Here is a 24720-nt window from a genome sequence, read left to right as displayed (position 1 = left end):
CTCCTCCATAGACACCCTCCTCCCTCCTTCTCCTCCATAGACACTCCCCTCCCTCCTTCCCCTCCATAGACAACCACCTTCCTCCTCCTCCATAGACACCCCTTCTCCTCCATAGACACCCCCCTCCCTCCTCCTCCATAGACAACCCCCTTCCTCCTCCTCCATAGACACCCCTCCTCCTCCATAGACACCACCCCTCCCTCCTCCTCCTCTTTAGAAAACCCCCTCCCTCCCTCCTCCTCCATAGACACTCCCCTCCCTCCTCCTCCATAGACACTCCCCTCCCTCCTCCTCCATAGACACTCCCCTCCCTCCTCCTCCATAGACACCCCCCTCCCTCCTTCTACTCCATAGACACCCCCCTCCCTCCTTCTACTCCATAGACACTCCCCTCCCTTCCTCCTCCATAGACACTCCCCTCCCTTCCTCCTCCATAGACACCCCCCTTCCTCCTCCTCCTCCATAGACACTCCCCTCCCTCCTTTCCCTCCATAGACACTCCCCTCCCTCCTTCCCCTCCATAGACACTCCCCTCCCTCCTTCCCCTCCATAGACACCCCCCTCCCTCCCTCCTCCTCCATAGACACCCCCCTCCCTCCTTCCCCTCCATAGACACCCCCCTCCCTCCTTCCCCTCCATAGACACTCTCCTCCCTCCTCCTCCTCCATAGACACCCCCCTTCCTCCTCCTCCATAGACACCCCTCCTCCTCCATAGACACCCTCCTCCCTCCTTCCCCTCCATAGACACTCCCCTCCCTCCTCCTCCATAGACACCCCCCTCCCTCCCTCCTCCTCCTCCATAGACACCCCCCTCCCTCCTTCCCCTCCATAGACACTCCCCTCCCTCCTCCTCCATAGACACTCCCCTCCCTCCTTCTACTCCATAGACACTCCCCTCCCTCCTTTCCCTCCATAGACACTCCCCTCCCTCCTTCCCCTCCATAGACACTCCCCTCCCTCCTTTCCCTCCATAGACACTCCCCTCCCTCCTTCCCCCTCCATAGACACCCCCCTCCCTCCTTCCCCTCCATAGACACCCTCCTCCCTCCTTCCCCTCCATAGACACCCTCCTCCCTCCTTCCCCTCCATAGACACTCTCCTCCCTCCTTCTCCTCCATAGACACCCTCCTCCCTCCTTCTCCTCCATAGACACGCTCCTCCCTCCTTCTCCTCCATAGACACTCCCCTCCCTCCTTCTCCTCCATAGACAACCCCCTTCCTCCTCCATAGACACCCCTCCTCCTCCATAGACACCCTCCTCCCTCCTCCTCCTCTTTAGAAAACCCCCTCCCTCCCTCCTCCTCCATAGACACTCCCCCCCCTCTTCCATAGATACACCCTTCTCCTCCGTCTTTGCACCTTGTCTTTGTGTACCACTGTGTAACTTGTATATATGTATATACTTGTATCTGGCATGTTCAGCAGTCTTCCCCTCTGGTTTTCAGTCGGGGAGGCTGCATTCACTGCAGTGTATGGAGCCGTGTCTCTACACGCATTCTAAGCAGCAGCAGCAGCATGGAGGACGTACTAGAGCAGCATTATAACACAGCATTGGCTTGCAGCTTAGACTAATAGTTGCCTCCCATATCCATAGACTTATATGGGCAGCATCTAATCTGATTTCTCAGTATTATCACCAATGAGTTTCTTTAAAGGGTGAAGACCATCTACATAGGGATTGTGGGGTTGTAGGGTCAGAAGACGTCACTTACCTCAAACTGCAGGGAGAACTTGTAGTCAGAATCTTTGGCCATTTCCATAATGTAGGAATCAAAGTCGTCCAACTGCACCGGGCTTCAGGAGAGAAGTCACAAGATGGCGTCATTATACATACAAAGTGTCACATCATGGCGTCACTATACATACATACAAAGTGTCACATCTTGGCGTCACTATACATACAAAGTGTCACATCATGGCGTCACTATACATACACTGTGTCACATGTTGGCGCCATTATACATACAATGTCACCAGTGGCGTAGCTATAGGGGTCGCCATGGCGACCGGGCCCCTACGCTAGGGGGGCCCGCACGGCCCCCCCTTGCCACTTGTGACAGTGTCACTTTAAGCATCCCGAGAAGCTGCGGCCGCGCAGCTTCTCGGGATGCACTGATTGCTTTAATGTTCCGCCCGCACAGTGAGCACAGAGAGCGGGCGGAACATTAAAGCGATCAGAATACAGGAGCAGGACCTGTCAGCGTCCTGCTCCTACATTCCCTCCCATAGGCTGCCGGCACTACATACCAGCAGCCTATGGGAGGCCGGGCCGTGACATCTCCGGCAGGCGTGATCATGTGACGTCATCACGTCTGCCGGAAGTCCCGTCCCTGCGGCTCGCAAGATGGAGCCCGAAGAGGAGAAGGAGAGCTGCTGCCTGCAGCTACACAGTGCCGATTAGGTGAGTAGGATGTTTGTTTTTTTAGGGGCACATCTGGGGGCATTATTATTGTATGGGGGCACCTCTGGGGGCATTATTATTGTATGGGGGCACCTCTGGGGGCATTATTATTGTATGGGGGCACCTCTGGGGGCATTATTAGTTCTTGGGGGCACCTCTGGGGGCATTATTATTGTATGGGGGCACCTCTGGGGGCATTATTAGCTCATGGGGGCACAGCAGGGAATCCTACATACAGGGGGCACAGCGGGGCATCCCACATTCCTACTCACTTTACTGCACATTACACCAAACAGTGCAGTTACTATGGGAGCCTACAGGAGGGAGGAAGGGAAGGAAGTTGCTAGAAATGTGCGGAGCCTAAATTGTTTGTCTCGCAGGTTCTAAGGGGATGAAACGTATCTGGAAGGAATCATCATGGTGGTCCGGGCCGGATGGAGAGGAAAAGGGAAAGTGACGCCTCAGATCAAAGAAGACATCACCCGTGAGTCACTGTATGACGGTTTTCTTATTTTGTAGAACATCATTTAGTAGGGGTGCCCCGAGGTGGAAAAGGTTGGGAAGCACTGCGCTAATCTGTCCCGCTGCGCCCGCTGGCACATGCTGTCATCTGATTGGGCCTCTTACCTAATCAGATGACAGCAAGTACCAGCGCCCCCTCCTCCAGACATCTGCCTTGGCGGCCCAAGCTGTGTCCTATGGCCGTATCTTTACCGCGTTGAGCTCCAGCTTGTGCTGCATCTACATTATCTGTACTCAGAGATATCACTGCGTTATCTGTGCTGTTACATAGGACTGCAGGGGACATCTACTACATGATCTGTACTCAGAGATATCACTGTGTTATCTGTGGTGTTACATAGGACTGCAGGGGACATCTACTACATGATCTGTACTCAGAGATATCACTGTGTTATCTGTGGTGTTACATAGGACTGCAGGGGACTACTACATTATCTGTACTCAGAGATATCACTGTGTTATCTGTGGTGTTACATAGGACTGCAGGTGACAGCTACTACATGATCTGTACTCAGAGATATCACTGTGTTATCTGTGCTGTTACATAGGACTGCAAGGGACATCTACTACATGATCTGTACTCAGGGGCGTAGCTAAAGGCTGATGGGCCCTGGTGCACAATGTTAGCTTGGGGCCCCCCCATCTCCCCCCGATCAGGCAAAGTCCTATCTAACGTTATATCCAATTACTCTAATGTGCCACCATGTTCTAATGCCCTGTCACTGCCTCCACCTCATGTACTGCACTACTGCCCCCTATAGATAATGCCCTGTCACTGCCTCCACCTCATGTACTGCACTACTGCCCCCTATAGATAATGCCCTGTCACTGCCTCCACCTCATGTACTGCACTACTGCCCCCTATAGATAATGCCCTGTCACTGCCTCCACCTCATGTACTGCACTACTGCCCCCTATAGATAATGCCCTGTCACTGCCTCCACCTCATGTACTGCACTACTGCCCCCTATAGATAGTGCCCTGTCACTGCCTCCACCTCATGTACTGCACTACTGCCCCCTATAGATAATGCCCTGTCACTGCCTCCACCTCATGTACTGCACTACTGCCCCCTATAGATAATGCCCTGTCACTGCCTCCACCTCATGTACTGCACTACTGCCCCCTATAGATAATGCCCTGTCACTGCCTCCACCTCATGTACTGCACTACTGCCCCCTGTAGATAATGCCCTGTCACTACCTCCACCTCATGTACTGCACTACTGCCCCCTATAGATAATGGACTGTACTGTGTCATTATCTAATCATTGTATTCCAATCTTTGACTCTACAGCTGAAAAACTACAACTCTCATCATGAACTGCCAGTTGGGAACGATGGGGGTTGTAGTGCTGCAACCTGAAGAGCCACATGCTGCAAAACTACAACTCCCATTATAAACTGTCAGCAGGGCACAATGAAGTTTGAACTTCTGCAACCTGGAGAAGTCACCTGATATCACCTGCAGTCCTATGTAACACCACAGATAACAGTGATATCCCTCTGAGCACAGATAATGTAGTAGTCATCTGCAGTCCTATGTAACACCACAGATAACGCAGTGATATCTCTGAGTACAGATCATGTAGTAGATGTCACCTGCAGTCCTATGTAATACCACAGATAACACAGTGATATCTCTGAGTACAGATAATGTAGTGGTCACCCGCAGTCCTATGTAACACCACAGATAACACAGTGATATCTCTGAGTACAGATCATGTAGTAGATGTCACCTGCAGTCCTATGTAACACCACAGATAACACAGTGATATCTCTGAGTACAGATCATGTAGTAGATGTCACCTGCAGTCCTATGTAACACCACAGATAACACAGTGATATCTCTGAGTACAGATCAGTGGCGTAGCTACAGGGGTCGCAACGGTCGCAGTTGCGACCCGGCCCGCCAGCCAGGGGGGCCCGGCTGGGCCCCCCATGCCACCTTGCTGTGTCCCCGAAGCTGCTTGGCCGCTACCAAGGGGGGGCCCGCGAGGCCCCCCCTTGCCACTGCACTGCTCCCCTCCCACTCCCTCTTGTGACCGCAAGCAATGTTTTGCCTGCGATCACAAGAGGAGGCTGGGACGGGGCCGGCTGACGTGCGGGGCTGGGAGCATCAGGTAGGCAAAAAGACAGGTCCCGCGAAGCTCCGCCCCCGCCGCGGGAAGCCCGCCAGCGCGCGTGACTAGAAGACTAGAGGAACCATTCAGGTGAGTAAAGATTTTTTTGTTTTAAAGGACATGATGGGGGTGTAGTGGTATGATGGTGGAACAAGAGGATGATGGGGGTGTAGTGGTATGATGAAGGAACAAGAGGATGATGGGGGTGTAGTGGTATGATGAAGGAACAAGAGGATGATGGGGGTGTAGTGGTATGATGAAGGAACAAGAGGATGATGGGGGTGTAGTGGTATGATGAAGGAACAAGAGGATGATGGGGGGTATAGTGGTATGATGAAGGAACAAGAGGATGATGGGGGGTATAGTGGTATGATGAAGGAACAAGAGGATGATGGGGGGTATAGTCAGGGGCGATCTTGGCATTTCTGGGGCCCCAAGCAAAGTTATGTCTGGGGCCCCCCCCCTCGACACGCATTCCAAAACAAAAGACCGCTGTGTGTTGCCCCCAGTAGTATATACCCCTTGTGCGCTACCGCCAGTAATATATACTCCTTGTGTGCCACCCCAATAGTATATACCCCTTGTGTCCTGCCCCCAGTAGTATTTACCCCTTGTTTGCTTCCCCCAGTAGTATATAGACCCCTTTGTGTCCCCCCAGTTATATTTAGCCCCCCCCGTGTGCTCCCCCAGAAGTATATAGACCTCCTGTTTGCTGCCCCAGTTTTATATAGACCCCCTGTGTGCTGCCCCGAGTTGTATATACCCCCTGTGTGCTCCCCCACTAGTATATAGACCCCCTGTGTGCTCCCTCAGGGGTATTTAGCCCCCCTGTGTGCTCCCCCACTTGGATATAGACCTCCTGTGTGCTCCCCAACTTGGATATAGACCCCTGTGTGCTCCTCCAGTAGTATATAAACCCCCTGTGTGGTTCCCCCAGCAGTATATAGACCCCCTGTGTGCCCCACCAGTATTATATAGACCCCTTGTGTGCTGCCTCAGTACTATACAGACCCCTGTGTGCTCCCCCAGTTATATATAGACCACCTGTGTGCCTCACAAGTAGTATTTACACCCCCTGTATGTTCCCCCAGTAGTATATAGACCCCCTGTGTGCCCCACCAGTAGTATATAGACCCCTGTGCAGTGGCGGAACTACCGCAGTAGCAGCAGTAGCTGCTGCTACGGGGCCCGGCACAACAAGGGGCCCGGCAGCAGGGGCTGCCTGAGTGAGGGAATGGTATTTGTGTAGAAGCCGGGCATCACAGAAGAGAGAGAGAGGGGGAAATAAAACACGGATGCACCCCCTCTCTCTCTCTCTGTCCCGGTCACTGAGAAGAAGCCCTGACAGGAGACTCCTCTCCTCCTGCAGCAGCTAGAGGCCGCTCTCCTGTCTGGCCTGTCAGCTGCCTGCACGGAGGAGCATGATAACCTCTGACCCCCAGCCCTCTCCTGCCGGACCTCAGGCATGACAGCTCCTTCCCCCTTCGGTAAGTATATACTGTCACCTATAAGGTGTGTGGTTGGGGAGGGGGGGATGTTGTATAATGGCTGCTATGTTGCATACGTGTGTGTGGGGGGGGACTACAATTCCCAGTGTGGTCTGTCTACTGTCTGTGCCCCCATCCTCCTCACAGACTAAATGGAGACACAGATTGCACAGACAGATCACACTGGGAGTTGTAGTCCCACACTGTCAATAATATGACAGTGTCAATAATTTGAATTGTCCCATTTTTCCTTGCAGTGCCAGCCAGGATATATACATGCAGTACTATATATATATATATATATACACTGTATATATACACACACACACATGCAGTGCCAGCCAGGATATTTACATGCAGTACTATGTATATATATATATATATATATATATATATATATATATATATACATACTGTATATACATACACACACGCATATACACACACGTGCAGTGCCAGCCAGGATATATACATTATATATATGCAGTACCAGGCTATACACATATATATATATATATATATATATATATATATATATATACACACACACACACACGTGCAGTGCCAGACAGGATATATACATGCAGTACCAGGCGGGATATATATATATATATATATATATATATATATATATATATATATATATATATATACATACACGTGCAGTACCAGTATACATGTGAAGTGCCAGACAGGATATATACTGTATATGCTGTACCGGGCTGGATCTATCTACATATACACACACGTGCAGTGCCAGACAGGATATATAGTGCAGTACCAGGCTGTTATCCAGCATAGTATGGTGCTGTTACCTAGTCACAGTATGGCGGTATTGTTCAGTTCTGTTATGGCGGTATTGTTCTTGTCTGGTATGGTGGTATTATCTAGTCACAGTATGGCGGTATTGGTCAGGTCTGGTATGGTGTTATTATCCAGTCATAGTATGGTGGTATTGGTCAGGCCTGGTGTGGCAGTGTTATCCAGTCACAGAATGGTGGTATTGGTCAGGTCTGGTATAGCGGTGTTATCCAGTCACAGTATGGTGGTATTGGTCAGGTCTGGTATAGTGGTGTTATCCAGTCACAGTATGGTGGTATTGGTCAGGTCTGGTATAGTGGTGTTATCCAGTCACAGTATGGCAGTATTGGTCAGGTCTGGTATAGTGGTGTTATCCAGTCACAGTATGGTGGTATTGGTCAGGTCTGGTATAGTGGTGTTATCCAGTCACAGTATGGCAGTATTGGTCAGGTCTGGTATAGTGGTGTTATCCAGTCACAGTATGGTGGTATTGGTCAGGTCTGGTATAGTGGTGTTATCCAGTCACAGTATGGCAGTATTGGTCAGGTCTGGTATAGTGGTGTTATCCAGTCACAGTATGGCGGTATTGTTCATTAGGTCTGGTATGGCTGTATATGTTAAATGTGCATTGTCTGAAGCTTTTACCTACCAATCCTATGGCGGGAATCGCTACAGACAATATGCAGATCATTTAATGTGCAAACTTGTTTATATATTTTAAGCATTTAAAAACCATGTAGAAAAAGAAAGATTCAGACAATGTATGTGGCCGAAACCACACGTCCATTTCTTCCCCAGTAGCCGGGAAGTGGGGGGGGGGCCCCTTGGAAAGTTCGCTATGGGGCCCAGCCATTTCTAGTTACGCCCCTGCCCCTGTGTGCTCCTCCAGTACTATATAGCCCCCCTGTGTGCTCCCCCACTTGGATATAGACCTCCTGTGTGCTCCACCAGTTATATATAGACCACCTGTGTGCCTCACAAGTAGTATATAGACCCCCTGTATGTTCCCCCAGTAGTATATAGACCCCCTGTATGTTTCCCCAGTAGTATATAGCCCCCCTGTGTGCTCCCCCACTTGGATATAGACCTCCTGTGTTCTCTCCAAGTTGTATATAAACCCCATTCTGCTGCCCCAAGTAGTATATAGACCCCCTGTGTGCTGCCCCCAGTAGTATATAGACCCCTCTGTGAAGCCCCAGTAGTCTATAGCCCCCCTGTGTGCTCCCCCTGTTATATAGCCCCCTGTGTGCTCCCCCCATTTATATAGCCCCCCCGATGTGCGCTCCCCCAGTTTAACCGACCCCTGTGTGCTCCCCCTCCCATATAGTATATAACACAATAAAACAAACACTTATACTCACCTGGGTCCAGGCGTCTCCTCTTCTCTTCACTCTTGTGGCTGCAGGAAGGGTTTTCCCTGCGATCACAAGAGGCCGCACTCCCCTTGTCCTGGCGCCGATGCTCCAGTGATGTCACCAGAGCACCGGCACCACAAGGACAAAGCTGCCACTTGTGACCGCAGGGAAAACCCTTCCTGCGGCCACAAGAGTGACTGACAGGAAAGGACCCAATGTCTCCCGCCCTGTCAGTGCTGCTGCATGTAACTATGAGCGCTCATTACGAGTGCTCATAGTTACAGTTCAGATTACAGCAGCGAGCGGGGCAGGGGCCTTGTCCAGCGGTCTTGAGCACAAGAGCGGGGCGTGGGGGCCCCCCTGGATGTTGGGGGCCCCAAGCGATCGCTTGGGGTGCTTGGTGCCAAAGACCGCCACTGGGTATAGTGGTATGATGATGATGGAACAAGAGGATGATGGGGGGTATAGTGGTATGATGATGATGGAACAAGAGGATGATGGGGGGTGTAGTGGTATGATGATGAAACAAGAGGATGATGGGGGTGTAGTGGTATGATGATGATGGAACAAGAGGATGATGGGGGTGTAGTAGTATGATGATGAAACAAGAGGATGATGGGGGGGTGTAGTGGTATGATGGAACAAGAGGATGATGAGGGGTGTAGTGGTATGATGAAACAAGAGGATGATGGGGGGTGTAGTGGTATGATGATGGAACAAGAGGATGATGGAGGGTGTAGTGGTATGATGATGATGAAACAAGAGGATGATGAGGGTGTAGTGGTATGATGATGATGGAACAAGAGGATGATGGGGGTGTAGTAGTATGATGATGAAACAAGAGGATGATGGGGGGTGTAGTGGTATGATGATGGAACAAGAGGATGATGGAGGGTGTAGTGGTATGATGGTGATGGAACAAGAGGATGATGAAGATGTAGTGGTATGGTGATGATCAGGGGCGTAGCTAATGTCTCCTGGGCCCTGGTGCGAGAGGCCAACTTGGGCCCCCCCCCCCCCTCCTTTCACGACCAAGTGATGCTATTGTTGTGTGTGTGTGTGTGTATATATATATATTATATATATATATATATATATATATATATATATACACACAGTGGTGCCTTGGATTATGAGCATAATTCGTTCCAGGACCGTGCTTGTAATCCAAATCCACTCTTAAACCAAAGCAAATTTTCCTATAAGAAATCATGTAAATGCAGACAATTGGTTCCACACCCCAAATATATTTATTATTCTGTACTGTACAGTAATGAAGAGGATGGGAAACACAAGGGTGGACAGAGACTGCAGGGAGTATGAAGGAATGAGCAGGGCAGATGTGGGCACATACATGCAGCACTCTCTGTCCGGGGAGAGAGGGGTTACAGCTATGGAGAGATTACCCCCCCACACACAGTCCTGTCCCCTGATGTAAGCCCCAGCCTGAAGGGGATCTGCTATGATTTGGAAGGTGTTTAGAGTACAGTGCTGTAGACCCCGCTATGCAGGCCATACCCCTTCTCCACTCGCGCTCCCACCCAATACAGGAAGTTCTTAAACCAAAGCAATGCTCTTAAACCAAGTCACAATTTTGAAAAACTGTGAGCTCTTCAACCAAAACGCTCTTAAACCAAGTTACTCTTAAACCAAGGTACCACTGTATATATATATATATATATATATATATATATATATATATATATATACACATACACCAAGACAGATATTACCTATTACTGCCATACTGTTACCGACCAAATCCTGTATACTGAGACCAATATTACCAGTAATACCAGTATATAGGGAGGAAACATTACCGCCACACCACAACCATCACCACCATATTGTTACTGACCAAATCCAGTATACTAAATCACCTCATCCAGTCATATAGAGGTGGCCCCAGCTCTACACAGGCTCTATACACCATATACATTACAGTGCAGTTATATCAGGTGACTCACAGGAGACGTCTTTTCTGATCGGAGTTCTTTCCTTTTCATCATCTTCTCCATCCGTCCTGGGCCGTTATGAGAACTTCTCCGAGCCACGAATCCACAGAATCTGCCAGACAGACATATTAGTCTCCTCACTCTGACACCATCCTCATCTCTCTACACAATGCACATCTGTACTGTCCCCTTTACACCCTCATTTAGTGGGTAGCCCTGACTCTATGTGACCTCCTAATAATATATGCCCCCCTCTGTGTATTCCCTCTCCCCCTATGTTGCCCCCCCAAATAGATGGCCCCCTCTACCCCCTCCCTTATAGATGGCCCCCTCTACCCCCTCCCTTATAGATGGCCCCCTCTACCCCCTCCCTTATAGATGGCCCCCTCTCTCCTCACCCTCCCTTATGGATGGTCCCCTCTCCCCCCACCCTCCCTTATGAATGGCCCCCTCTCCCCCCACCCTCCCTTATAGATGGTCCCCTTTCCCCCCCCCCCCCCCTCCCTTATAGATGGTCCCCTTCCCCCCCCCTCCCTTATAGATGGTCCCCTTTCCCCCCCTCCCTTATAGATGGTCCCCTTTATAGATGGTCCCCTTTCCCCCCCTTTATAGATGGTCCCCTTCCTCCCTCCCTTTATAGATGGTCCCCTTCCTCCCTCCCTTTATAGATGGTCCCCTTCCTCCCTCCCTTTATAGATGGTCCCCTTCCTCCCTCCCTTTATAGATGGTCCCCTTCCTCCCTCCCTTATAGATGGTCCCCTTTCCCCCCCTTTATAGATGGTCCCCTTCCTCCCTCCCTTTATAGATGGTCCCCTTCCTCCCTCCCTTTATAGATGGTCCCCTTCCTCCCTCCCTTTATAGATGGTCCCCTTCCTCCCTCCCTTATAGATGGTCCCCTTTCCCCCCCCCCCCCACCCTCATAGATGGCCCCCTCCTTTCCCCCCACCCTCATAGATGCCCCCCTCTTCCCCCCACCCTCATAGATGCCCCCCTCCTTCCCCCCCACCCTCATAAATGCCCCCCTCCTTCCCCCCCACCCTCATAGATGCCCCCCTCCTTTCCCCCACCCTCATAGATGCCCCCCTCCTTCCCCCCCACCCTCATAGATGGCCCCCTCCTTTCCCCCCACCCTCATAGATGGCCCCCTCCTTTCCCCCCACCCTCATAGATGGCCCCCTCCTTTCCCCCCACCCTCATAGATGGCCCCCTCCTTTCCCCCCACCCTCATAGATGGCCCCCTCCTTTCCCCCCACCCTCATAGATGGCCCCCTCCTTTCCCCCCACCCTCATAGATGGCCCCCTCCTTTCCCCCCACCCTCATAGATGGCCCCCTCCTTTCCCCCCACCCTCATAGATGGCCCCCTCCTTTCCCCCCACCCTCATAGATGGCCCCCTCCTTTCCCCCCACCCTCATAGATGGCCCCCTCCTTTCCCCCCACCCTCATAGATGGCCCCCTCCTTTCCCCCCACCCGTACAGGCTGATAAAAAAACAAAACTTAACTCACCTGACATCGCGCTCCCACGTTGATCCTCACTCCTTCGCCTTCGGTCTGTCCCCGGCTGCTGCGCGGCTGCCGGGGGTGTCGCGTCTTATCCCCGGCAGCGCGCGCATCCCAGAACTCCCTGCGCGCCGGAAACCGGAAGTCAGGGCCCAAGGCGCGCAGGGAGTTCTGGGATGCGCGCGCTGCCGGGGGTAAGACGCGACACCCCCGGCAGCCGCGCAGAAGCCGGGGAAAGACGGAGCCAGTCTCTTGTGACCGCAAGCAAAACAATGCTTGCGGTCACAAGAGTGATTGATCGGGGGGCCCCGCGGGCCCCCCTTGTGGCGGGCCCGGTCGCGGCGGCGACCCCCGCGACCACGGTGGCTACGCCACTGTGATGGAACAAGAGGATGATGAGGATGTAGTGGTATGATGATGATGGAACAAGAGGATGATGGGGGGGTGTAGTGGTGTGATGATGATGGAACAAGAGGATGATGGGGGGTGTAGTGGTATGATGAGGATGGAACAAGAGGATGATGGGGGGTGTAGTGGTATGATGATGATGGAACAAGAGGATGATGGGGGGGTGTAGTGGTATGATGATGATGGAACAAGAGGATGATGGGGGTGTAGTAGTATGATGATGAAACAAGAGGATGATGGGGGGGTGTAGTGGTATGATGGAACAAGAGGATGATGAGGGGTGTAGTGGTATGATGATGGGGGGTGTAGTGGTATGATGATGAAACAAGAGGATGATGAGGGTGATGAGGGCTACCTACTAAATGAGGGTGTAAAGGGGCCAATACAGATGTGCAGTGTGTATAGAGATGAGGATGGTGTCAGTGTGAGGAGCCTAATATGTCTGTCTGGCAGATTCTGTGGATTTGTGGCTCAGACGTTCTCATAATGGCCCAGGGCAGATGGAGAAGAAGATGAAAAGGGAAGAACTCCGATCAGAGAAGACGTCCCCTGTGAGTCACTTGATATAACTGTAATGTAATGTATATGGTGTATAGAGCCTGTGTAGAGCTGGGGCCACCTCTATATGACTGGATGAGGTGATATTGGTCTATGTACAGAGGATTATATTCAGTAGCAGTGGTGGTGTTAGTCAGTATGTGGTGGTATTAGTCAGTAGCAGCAGTGGTGTTAGTCAGTATGTGGTGGTATTAGTCAGTAGCAGCAGTGGTGTTAGTCAGTATGTGGTGGTATTAGTCAGTAGCAGCAGTGGTGTTAGTCAGTATGTGGTGGTATTATTTGTTGTTATCTGGTACAGTGTTTTATTGGTCTTAGTATACTGGATTTGGTCAGTAACAATATGGTGGTGATGGTTGTGGTGTGGCAGTAATATTTCCCCTTGTTTACTGGTAATATGGGTCTCAGTAAACAGGATTTGTTTAGTAACAGTATGGCGGTAATATGTACGGTGATAATATTTCCTGTATACTGGTATTATTGGTAATATCAGTCTTGAGATATATATCTACCAATAGCATCGAGAAAGGGGGGGGGGGCCCAAGTTGACCTCTTGCAGGGGTGAGCCTGTACATTATATGGAGAGGGGGAGGGGTGAGCCTGTACATTATATGGAGAGGGGAAGGGGTGAGCCTGTACATTATATGGAGAGGGGGAGGGGTGAGCCTGTACATTATATGGAGAGGGGGAGGGGTGAGCCTGTACATTATATGGAGAGGGGGAGGGGTAAGCCTGTACATTATATGGAGAAGGGGAGGGGTGAGCCTGTACATTATATGGAGAGGGGGAGGGGTGAGCCTGTACATTATATGGAGAGGGGAAGGGGTGAGCCTGTACATTATATGGAGAGGGGGAGGGGTGAGCCTGTACATTATATGGAGAGGGGGAGGGGTGAGCCTGTACATTATATGGAGAGGGGGAGGGGTGAGCCTGTACATTATATGGAGAAGGGGAGGGGTGAGCCTGTACATTATATGGAGAGGGGGAGGGGTGAGCTTGTACATTACATGCGGACAGGCAGGAGGGGGGTTGTCACCTACTTGGTCAGTTTCCGCTTCTTGAATCCATTCTTGCTCCTAAAAAAAAAAAAAAAATACATAATGTGAGAACAGACGGTGACGGAAGAAAAAGGGTCTCTGAGTGCTGCCCCTAATATCTGGGTGCAGACCTCTGGTTACAGTCTCTAGTCATGGTCTCTGGGTTCAGTCACTGGCCACAGTCTCCGGGTCACACACACACACACACACACACACACACACACACACACACACACACACACACACACAAGGGTAAACCCAGAGGCTGCAGGAGCCACACCGGGGGGAAAGGGCCAAACTGGTGGAGGAGCTGTACGGGTGTGGACGATGTGTGGGCTCGGCTGTGGACGCTGTGTGGGCTCGGGTGTGGACGCTGTGTGGGCTCGGGTGTGGACGCTGTGTGGGCTCGGCTGTGGACGCTGTGTGGGCTCGGGTGTGGACGCTGTGTGGGCTCGGGTGTGGACGCTGTGTGGGCTCGGCTGTGGACGCTGTGTGGGCTCGGCTGTGGACGCTGTGTGGGCTCGGCTGTGGACGCTGTGTGGGCTCGGCTGTGGACGCTGTGTGGGCTCGGCTGTGGACGCTGTGTGGGCTCGGCTGTGGACGCTGTGTGGGCTCGGCTGTGGACGCTGTGTGGGCTCGGCTGTGGACGCTGTGTGGGCTCGGCTGTGGACGCTGTGTGGGCTCGGGTGTGGACGCTGTGTGGGCTCGGGTGTGGACGCTGTGTGGGCTCGGGTGTGGACGCTGTGTGGGCTCGGGTGTGGACGCTGTGTGGGCTCGGGTGTGGACGCTGTGTGGGCTCGGGTGTGGACGCTGTGTGGGCTCGGGTGTGGACGCTGTGTGGGCTCGGGTGTGGACGCTGTGTGGGCTCGGGTGTGGACGCTGTGTGGGCTCGGCTGTGGACGCTGTGTGGGCTCGGGTGTGGACGCTGTGTGGGCTCGGGTGTGGACGCTGTGTGGGCTCGGGTGTGGACGCTGTGTGGGCTCGGGTGTGGACGCTGTGTGGGCTCGGCTGTGGACGCTGTGTGGGCTCGGCTGTGGACGCTGTGTGGGCTCGGCTGTGGACGCTGTGTGGGTTCGGCTGTGGACGCTGTGTGGGCTCGGCTGTGGACGCTGTGTGGGCTCGGCTGTGGACGCTGTGTGGGCTCGGCTGTGGACGTTGTGTGGGCTCGGCTGTGGACGCTGTGTGGGCTCGGCTGTGGACGCTGTGTGGGCTCGGCTGTGGACGCTGTGTGGGCTCGGCTGTGGACGCTGTGTGGGCTCGGCTGTGGACGCTGTGTGGGCTCGGCTGTGGACGCTGTGTGGGCTCGGCTGTGGACGCTGTGTGGGCTCGGCTGTGGACGCTGTGTGGGCTCGGCTGTGGACGCTGTGTGGGCTCGGCTGTGGACGCTGTGTGGGCTCGGCTGTGGACGCTGTGTGGGCTCGGCTGTGGACGCTGTGTGGGCTCGGCTGTGGACGCTGTGTGGGCTCGGGTGTGGACGCTGTGTGGGCTCGGGTGTGGACGCTGTGTGGGCTCGGGTGTGGACGCTGTGTGGGCTCGGGTGTGGACGCTGTGTGGGCTCGGGTGTGGACGCTGTGTGGGCTCGGGTGTGGACGCTGTGTGGGCTCGGGTGTGGACGCTGTGTGGGCTCGGGTGTGGACGCTGTGTGGGCTCGGCTGTGGACGCTGTGTGGGCTCGGCTGTGGACGCTGTGTGGGCTCGGCTGTGGACGCTGTGTGGGCTCGGCTGTGGACGCTGTGTGGGCTCGGCTGTGGACGCTGTGTGGGCTCGGCTGTGGACGCTGTGTGGGCTCGGCTGTGGACGCTGTGTGGGCTCGGCTGTGGACGCTGTGTGGGCTCGGCTGTGGACGCTGTGTGGGCTCGGCTGTGGACGCTGTGTGGGCTCGGCTGTGGACGCTGTGTGGGCTCGGCTGTGGACGCTGTGTGGGCTCGGCTGTGGACGCTGTGTGGGCTCGGCTGTGGACGCTGTGTGGGCTCGGGTGTGGACGCTGTGTGGGCTCGGCTGTGGACGCTGTGTGGGCTCGGCTGTGGACGCTGTGTGGGCTCGGCTGTGGACGCTGTGTGGGCTCGGCTGTGGACGCTGTGTGGGCTCGGCTGTGGACGCTGTGTGGGCTCGGGTGTGGACGCTGTGTGGGCTCGGGTGTGGACGCTGTGTGGGGTCGGGTGTGGACGCTGTGTGGGCTCGGGTGTGGACGCTGTGTGGGCTCGGGTGTGGACGCTGTGTGGGCTCGGGTGTGGACGCTGTGTGGGCTCGGGTGTGGACGCTGTGTGGGCTCGGGTGTGGACGCTGTGTGGGCTCGGGTGTGGACGCTGTGTGGGCTCGGGTGTGGGCTCGGGTGTGGGCTCGGGTGTGGACGATGTGTGGGCTCGGGTGTGGACGATGTGTGGGCGTGGGTGTGGACGATGTGTGGGCTCGGGTGTGGACGATGTGTGGGCTCGGGTGTGGACGCTGTGTGGGCTCGGGTGTGGACGCTGTGTGGGCTCGGGTGTGGACGCTGTGTGGGCTCGGGTGTGGACGCTGTGTGGGCTCGGGTGTGGGCTCGGGTGTGGGCTCGGGTGTGGACGATGTGTGGGCTCGGGTGTGGACGATGTGTGGGCGTGGGTGTGGACGATGTGTGGGCTCGGGTGTGGACGATGTGTGGGCGTGGGTGTGGACGATGTGTGGGCTCGGGTGTGGACGATGTGTGGGCTCGGGTGTGGACGCTGTGTGGGCTCGGGTGTGGACGCTGTGTGGGCTCGGGTGTGGACGCTGTGTGGGCTCGGGTGTGGACGCTGTGTGGGCTCGGGTGTGGACGCTGTGTGGGCTCGGGTGTGGACGCTGTGTGGGCTCGGGTGTGGACGCTGTGTGGGCTCGGGTGTGGGCTCGGGTGTGGGCTCGGGTGTGGACGCTGTGTGGGCTCGGGTGTGGACGCTGTGTGGGCTCGGGTGTGGACGCTGTGTGGGCTCGGGTGTGGACGCTGTGTGGGCTCGGGTGTGGACGCTGTGTGGGCTCGGGTGTGGACGCTGTGTGGGCTCGGGTGTGGACGCTGTGTGGGCTCGGGTGTGGACGCTGTGTGGGCTCGGGTGTGGACGCTGTGTGGGCTCGGGTGTGGTCGCTGTGTGGGCTCGGGTGTGGACGCTGTGTGGGACTGAGCAATAAATAGACACAGAATGAAGCAGCATCAGCCTGTCCACAGACTGAGAGGGGTTGTGACAAATAATGGAGGAGATACGACACTACGGGGCGAGCGTGGAGGGACACACACACTGACCTAACTGGGCACTGCTGCTCCAGACAAACTCTGCTACCTCTCTGGTAAAAGATTCTGGTAACGCTAAAAAACAAAGCAAAAATTCTCTTCAGACACATTGACTAAAAACTGCACAACAAGAAGGGGACGTACATTCAGAGAGAACTCACCGGGACTCACAAAGAATTAACGGGGACGCACACTTACGGGGAACTCACCAGGACTCACACTCACCAGGACTCACACTCACAAAGAATTAACGGGGACGCACACTCACAAAGAATTAACGGGGACGCACACTTACGGGGAACTCACCAGGACTCACACTCACCAGGACTCACACTCACAAAGAATTAACGGGGACGCACACTCACCGGGACGCACAGTCACCGGGGCGCACACTCACCGGGGCGCACACTCACCGGGGCGCACACTGCACTTAGCAGGAACACAAGGATGAAGGGTCTCTTAAGAATACTGTATTGTTATTTATAGCTATTTTTCCCAGGATCACACCAGGTTCTCGCCCTCCTTGGATCCATCACAATTGTCTATCACACTTGGCACAGATATTGTCTTTGAGTTCCTGGTTTTTACAGCAGATTGATATATATATCCCAGGGCCTTTTAGGAATACGGCTTTTTTTTTCCTTTTACCTCCAAGAATTTTTAGAGGGTCCCCACAAGGCTCTCTCTCCCAGTATAAGGAGGGTCCCCACCAGGCTCTCTCCCCCAGTATAAGGAGGGTCCCCACCAGTCTCTCTCCCAGTATAAGGAGGGTCCCCACAAGGCTCTCTCCCCCAGTATAAGGAGGGTCCCCACAAGGCTCTCTCTCCCAGTATAAGGAGGGTCACCACCAGGCTCTCTCCCAGTATAAGGAGGGTCACCACCAGGCTCTCTCTCCCAGTATAAGGAGGGTCACCACCAGGCTCTCTCCCCCAGTATAAGGAGGGTCCCCACAAGGCTCTCTCTCCCAGTATAAGAAGGGTCACCACAAGGCTCTCTCTCCCAGTATAAGGAGGGTCCCCACAAGGCTCTCTCTCCCAGTATAAGGAGGGTCCCCACAAGGCTCTCTCCCCCAGTATAAGGAGGGTCCCCACAAGGCTCTCTCTCCCAGTATAAGGAGGGTCCCCACAAGGCTCTCTCCCCCAGTATAAGGAGGGTCACCACCAGGCTCTCCCCCAGTATAAGGAGGGTCACCACCAGGCTCTCTCCCAGTATAAGGAGGGTCCCCACAAGGCTCTCTCTCCCAGTATAAGGAGGGTCACCACCAGGCTCTCCCTCCCAGTATAAGGAGGGTCACCACCAGGCTCTCTCCCAGTATAAGGAGGGTCCCCACAAGGCTCTCTCTCCCAGTATAAGGAGGGTCACCACCAGGCTCTCTCCCCCAGTATAAGGAGGGTCACCACCAGGCTCTCTCCCAGTATAAGGAGGGTCCCCACAAGGCTCTCTCTCCCAGTATAAGGAGGGTCACCACAAGGCTCTCTCCCAGTATAAGGAGGGTCACCACAAGGCTCTCTCTCCCAGTATAAGGAGGGTCACCACCAGGCTCTCTCCCAGTATAAGGAGGGTCACCACCAGGCTCTCTCTCCCAGTATAAGGAGGGTCCCCACAAGGCTCTCTCTCCCAGTATAAGGAGGGTCACCACCAGGCTCTCTCTCCCAGTATAAGGAGGGTCCCCACAAGGCTCTCTCTCCCAGTATAAGGAGGGTCCCCACAAGGCTCTCTCCCCCAGTATAAGGAGGGTCACCACCAGGCTCTCCCCCAGTATAAGGAGGGTCCCCACCAGGCTCTCTCCCAGTATAAGGAGGGTCACCACCAGGCTCTCTCCCAGTATAAGAAGGATCCCCACCAGGCTCTCCCCCAGTATAAGGAGGGTCACCACCAGGCTCTCCCCCAGTATAAGGAGGGTCCCCACAAGGCTCTCTCTCCCAGTATAAGGAGGGTCACCACAAGGCTCTCTCTCCCAGTATAAGAAGGATCCCCACCAGGCTCTCCCCCAGTATAAAGTAGGTCCCCACCAGGCTCTCTCCCGGTATAAAGTAGGTCCCCACCAGGCTCTCCCCCCCAGTATAAGGAGGGTCACCACCAGGCTCTCCCCCAGTGTAGCTATACCTACACCTGTACCCACACCTATACCGTATAGGTGTGGGTACAGGTGGAGGTATAGCTGCAGGCACAGGTGGAGGAATATGTGTGGGTACATGTGTGGGTACAGGTGGAGGTAAAGGTGTGGGTACAGGTGGAGGTATAGCTACAGGAACAGGTGGAGGTATAGGTGTGGATACAGGTGTAGGTATAGCTACAGGAAAAGGTGTAGGTATACCTACAAGCACAGGTGGAAGTATAGCTGTAGGCACAGGTGTAGGTATAGGTGTGTGTACAGGTGGCGGTATAGCTGAAGGCACAGGTGGAGGTGTGGACACAGGTGTGGTTACAGGTAGAGGTATAAGTGTGGTAACAGGTAAAGGTATTGATACAGGCACAGGTGGAGGTATATGTGTGGGTACAGGTGGAGGTATAGCTACAGGCACAGGTGGAGGTATATGTGTGGGTACAGGTGGAGGTATAGCTACAGGCACAGGTGGAGGTATAACTACAGGAACAGGTGGAGGTATAACTACAGGCACAGGTGGAGGTATAAGTGTGGATACAGGTGTAGGTATAGCTACATGCACAGGTGGAGGTATAGGTGTGGGTACAGGTGGAGGTATAGCTACAGGCACAGGTGGAGGTGTGGACACAGGTGTGGTTACAGGTAGAGGTATAAGTGTGGTAACAGGTAAAGGTATTGATACAGGCACAGGTGGAGGTATATGTGTAGGTACAGGTGGAGGTATAGTTACAGGTGGAGGTATATGTGTGGGTACAGGTGGAGGTATAGCTACAGGCACAGGTGGAGGTATAACTACAGGAACAGGTGGAGGTATAACTACAGGCACAGGTGGAGGTATAAGTGTGGATACAGGTGTAGGTATAGCTACATGCACAGGTGGAGGTATAGGTGTGGGTACAGGTGGAGGTATAGCTACAGGCACAGGTGGAGGTATATGTGTGGGTATAGGTGAAGGTATAGGTGTGGATAAAGATGGAGCCATAGGTGTGGGTACAGGTTTAGGTATACCTACAAGCACAGGTGGAAGTGTAGCTGTAGGCACAGGTGTAGGTATAGCTACAGGAACAGGTGGAGGTACAGGTGTGGGTATAGGTGTGGATACAGGTGTAGGTATAGCTACAAGAACAGGTGGAGGTATACCTATAAGCACAGGTGGAAGTGTAGCTGTAGGCACAGGTGTAGGTGTGGGTACAGGTGGCGGTATAGCTGAAGGCACAGGTGGAGGTGTGGACACAGGTGTGGGTACAGGTGGAGGTATAAGTGTGGGAACAGGTGAAGGAATTGATACAAGCACAGGTGGAGGTATAACCACAGATTGAGGTACAGGTGTGGGTACAGGTGGAGGTATAACAACAGGCAAAGGTGGAGGTATAGATGTGGGTACAGGTGGAAGTATAACTACAGGCACAGGTGGAGGTATAACTACAGGCACAGGTGGAGGTATAGCTACAGGCACTGGTGGAGGTATAGGTACAGGTGGAAGTATAACTACAGGCACAGATGGAGGTATAGATACAGGTGGAGGTATACCTACAGGCACAGGTGGAGGTATAGCTACAGGTGGAGGTATAGGTGTGGGTACAGGTGGAGGTATAACTACAGGTACAGGCATAGGTGGTGGTATGGGTGTGGGTACAGGTGGAGGTATAACTACAGGAACAGGTGGAGGTATAACTACAGGCACAGGTGTAGGTATAGGTGTGGATACAGGTGTAGGTATAGCTACAGGAAAAGGTGTAGGTATACCTACAAGCCCAGGTGGAAGTGTAGCTGTAGGCACAGGTGTAGGTATAGGTGTGGGTACAGGTGGCGGTATAGCTGAAGGCACAGGTGGAGGTGTGGACACAGGTGTGGTTACAGGTAGAGGTATAAGTGTGGTAACAGGTGAAGGTATTAATACAGGCACAGGTGGAGGTATAACCACAGACGGAGGTTCAGGTGTGGGTACAGGTTTAGGTATACCTACAAGCACAGGTGGAAGTGTAGCTGTAGGCACAGGTGTAGGTATAGCTACAGGAACAGGTGGAGGTACAGGTGTGGGTATAGGTGTGGATACAGGTGTAGGTATAGCTACAAGAACAGGTGGAGGTATACCTATAAGCACAGGTGGAAGTGTAGCTGTAGGCACAGGTGTAGGTGTGGGTACAGGTGGCGGTATAGCTGAAGGCACAGGTGGAGGTGTGGACACAGGTGTGGGTACAGGTGGAGGTATAAGTGTGGGAACAGGTGAAGGAATTGATACAAGCACAGGTGGAGGTATAACCACAGATTGAGGTACAGGTGTGGGTACAGGTGGAGGTATAACAACAGGCAAAGGTGGAGGTATAGATGTGGGTACAGGTGGAAGTATAACTACAGGCACAGGTGGAGGTATAACTACAGGCACAGGTGGAGGTATAGCTACAGGCACTGGTGGAGGTATAGGTACAGGTGGAAGTATAACTACAGGCACAGATGGAGGTATAGATACAGGTGGAGGTATACCTACAGGCACAGGTGGAGGTATAGCTACAGGTGGAGGTATAGGTGTGGGTACAGGTGGAGGTATAACTACAGGTACAGGCATAGGTGGTGGTATGGGTGTGGGTACAGGTGGAGGTATAACTACAGGAACAGGTGGAGGTATAACTACAGGCACAGGTGTAGGTATAGGTGTGGATACAGGTGTAGGTATAGCTACAGGAAAAGGTGTAGGTATACCTACAAGCCCAGGTGGAAGTGTAGCTGTAGGCACAGGTGTAGGTATAGGTGTGGGTACAGGTGGCGGTATAGCTGAAGGCACAGGTGGAGGTGTGGACACAGGTGTGGTTACAGGTAGAGGTATAAGTGTGGTAACAGGTGAAGGTATTAATACAGGCACAGGTGGAGGTATAACCACAGACGGAGGTTCAGGTGTGGGTACAGGTGGAGGTATAGCTACAGGCACAGGTGGAGGTATATGTGTGGGTACAGGTGGAGGTATAGCTACAGGCACAGGTGGAGGTATATGTGTGGGTACAGGTGGAGGTATAGCTACAGGCACAGGTGGAGGTATAGGTGTGGGCACAGGTGGAGGTATAGCTACAGACACAGGTGGAGGTATATGTGTGGGTATAGGTGAAGGTATAGGTGTGGATAAAGATGGAGCCATAGGTGTGGGTACAGGTTTAGGTATACGTACAAGCACAGGTGGAAGTGTAGCTGTAGGCACAGGTGTAGGTATAGCTACAGGAACAGGTGGAGGTACAGGTGTGGGTATAGGTGTGGATACAGGTGTAGGTATAGCTACAGGAACAGGTGGAGGTATACCTATAAGCACAGGTGGAAGTGTAGCTGTAGGCACAGGTGTAGGTGTGGGTACAGGTGGCGGTATAGCTGAAGGCACAGGTGGAGGTGTGGACACAGGTGTGGGTATAAGTGTGGGAACAGGTGAAGGTATTGATACAAGCACAGGTGGAGGTATAACCACAGATTGAGGTACAGGTGTGGGTACAGGTGGAGGTATAACAACAGGCAAAGGTGGAGGCATAGATGTGGGTACAGGTGGAGGTATAACTACAGGAACAGGTGGAGGTATAGCTACAGGCACAGGTGGAGGTATAGGTACAGGTGGAGGTATAGCTACAGGCACTGGTGGAGGTATAGCTACAGGCACAGGTGGAGGTATAACTACAGGCACAGGTGGAGGTATAGCTACAGGCACAGGTGGAGATATAGGTACAGGTGGAGGTATAGGTACAGGTGGAGGTATAACTACAGGCACAGGTGGAGGTATAACTACAGGCACAGGTGGAGGTATAGCTACAGGCACAGGTGGAGGTATAGCTACAGGCACAGGTGGAGGTATAACTACAGGCACAGGTGGAGGTATAACTACAGGCACAGGTAGAGGTATAACTACAGGCACAGGTGGAGGTATAGCTACAGGCACAGGTGGAGGTATAACTACAGGCACAGGTAGAGGTATAACTACAGGCACAGGTGGAGGTATAGGTACAGGTGGAAGTATAACTACAGGCACAGGTGGAGGTATAGATACAGGTGGAGGTATACCTACAGGCACAGGTAGAGGTATACCTACAGGCACAGGTGGAGGTATAGCTACAGGCACAGGTGGAGGTATAACTACAGGCACAGGTGGAGGTATAACTACAGGCACAGGTGGAGGTATAGCTACAGGCACAGGTGGAGGTATAGGTACAGGTGGAGGTATAGCTACAGGCACTGGTGGAGGTATAGCTACAGGCACAGGTGGAGGTATAGGTACAGGTGGAGGTATAGCTACAGGCACTGGTGGAGGTATAGGTACAGGTGGAAGTATAACTACAGGCACAGGTGGAGGTATAGATACAGGTGGAGGTATACCTACAGGCACAGGTGGAGGTATAGCTACAGGCACAGGTGGAGGTATAACTACAGGCACAGGTGGAGGTATAACTACAGGCACAGGTAGAGGTATAACTACAGGCACAGGTGGAGGTATAGATACAGGTGGAGGTATACCTACAGGCACAGGTGGAGGTATAACTACAGGCACAGGTGGAGGTATAGCTACAGGCACAGGTGGAGGTATAGGTACAGGTGGAGGTATAGGTACAGGTGGAGGTATAACTACAGGCACAGGTGGAGGTATAACTACAGGCACAGGTGGAGGTATAGCTACAGGCACAGGTGGAGGTATAGCTACAGGCACAGGTGGAGGTATAACTACAGGCACAGGTGGAGGTATAACTACAGGCACAGGTAGAGGTATAACTACAGGCACAGGTGGAGGTATAGCTACAGGCACAGGTGGAGGTATAACTACAGGCACAGGTAGAGGTATAACTACAGGCACAGGTGGAGGTATAGGTACAGGTGGAAGTATAACTACAGGCACAGGTGGAGGTATAGATACAGGTGGAGGTATACCTACAGGCACAGGTAGAGGTATACCTACAGGCACAGGTGGAGGTATAGCTACAGGCACAGGTGGAGGTATAACTACAGGCACAGGTGGAGGTATAGCTACAGGCACAGGTGGAGGTATAGGTACAGGTGGAGGTATAGCTACAGGCACTGGTGGAGGTATAGCTACAGGCACAGGTGGAGGTATAGGTACAGGTGGAGGTATAGCTACAGGCACTGGTGGAGGTATAGGTACAGGTGGAAGTATAACTACAGGCACAGGTGGAGGTATAGATACAGGTGGAGGTATACCTACAGGCACAGGTGGAGGTATAGCTACAGGCACAGGTGGAGGTATAACTACAGGCA

At 53.3% G+C, this 24720-nt stretch overlaps 1 protein-coding gene across 9 annotated transcripts in view; it reads right to left on the bottom strand.

Moving 5' to 3' along the window:
• PTPRO (protein tyrosine phosphatase receptor type O) overlaps positions 1–24720 on the bottom strand; it is a 314106-nt gene that overhangs the window by 27106 nt on the left and 262280 nt on the right. For 7 of the 9 annotated variants that reach the window (XM_069963523.1, XM_069963520.1, XM_069963516.1 and 4 more), the window contains 3 exons: positions 17391–17453; positions 14148–14183; positions 1714–1795 (listed from right to left, as the gene is read on the bottom strand). In XM_069963523.1, coding sequence (XP_069819624.1) covers positions 1714–1795; positions 14148–14183; positions 17391–17453 — 181 coding nt within the window. The remainder of the gene's footprint in view (positions 1–1713; positions 1796–14147; positions 14184–17390; positions 17454–24720) is intronic. The other 2 variants (XM_069963519.1, XM_069963537.1) reach the window with 1 other exon arrangement.

The sequence above is a fragment of the Dendropsophus ebraccatus genome, chromosome 1, assembly GCF_027789765.1.
Source record: "Dendropsophus ebraccatus isolate aDenEbr1 chromosome 1, aDenEbr1.pat, whole genome shotgun sequence".
Classification (NCBI taxonomy): Eukaryota; Metazoa; Chordata; class Amphibia; order Anura; family Hylidae; genus Dendropsophus; species Dendropsophus ebraccatus.
The sequence above is the reverse complement of the archived record's forward strand: the minus strand, read 5'-3'. Positions and strand labels throughout refer to the sequence as shown.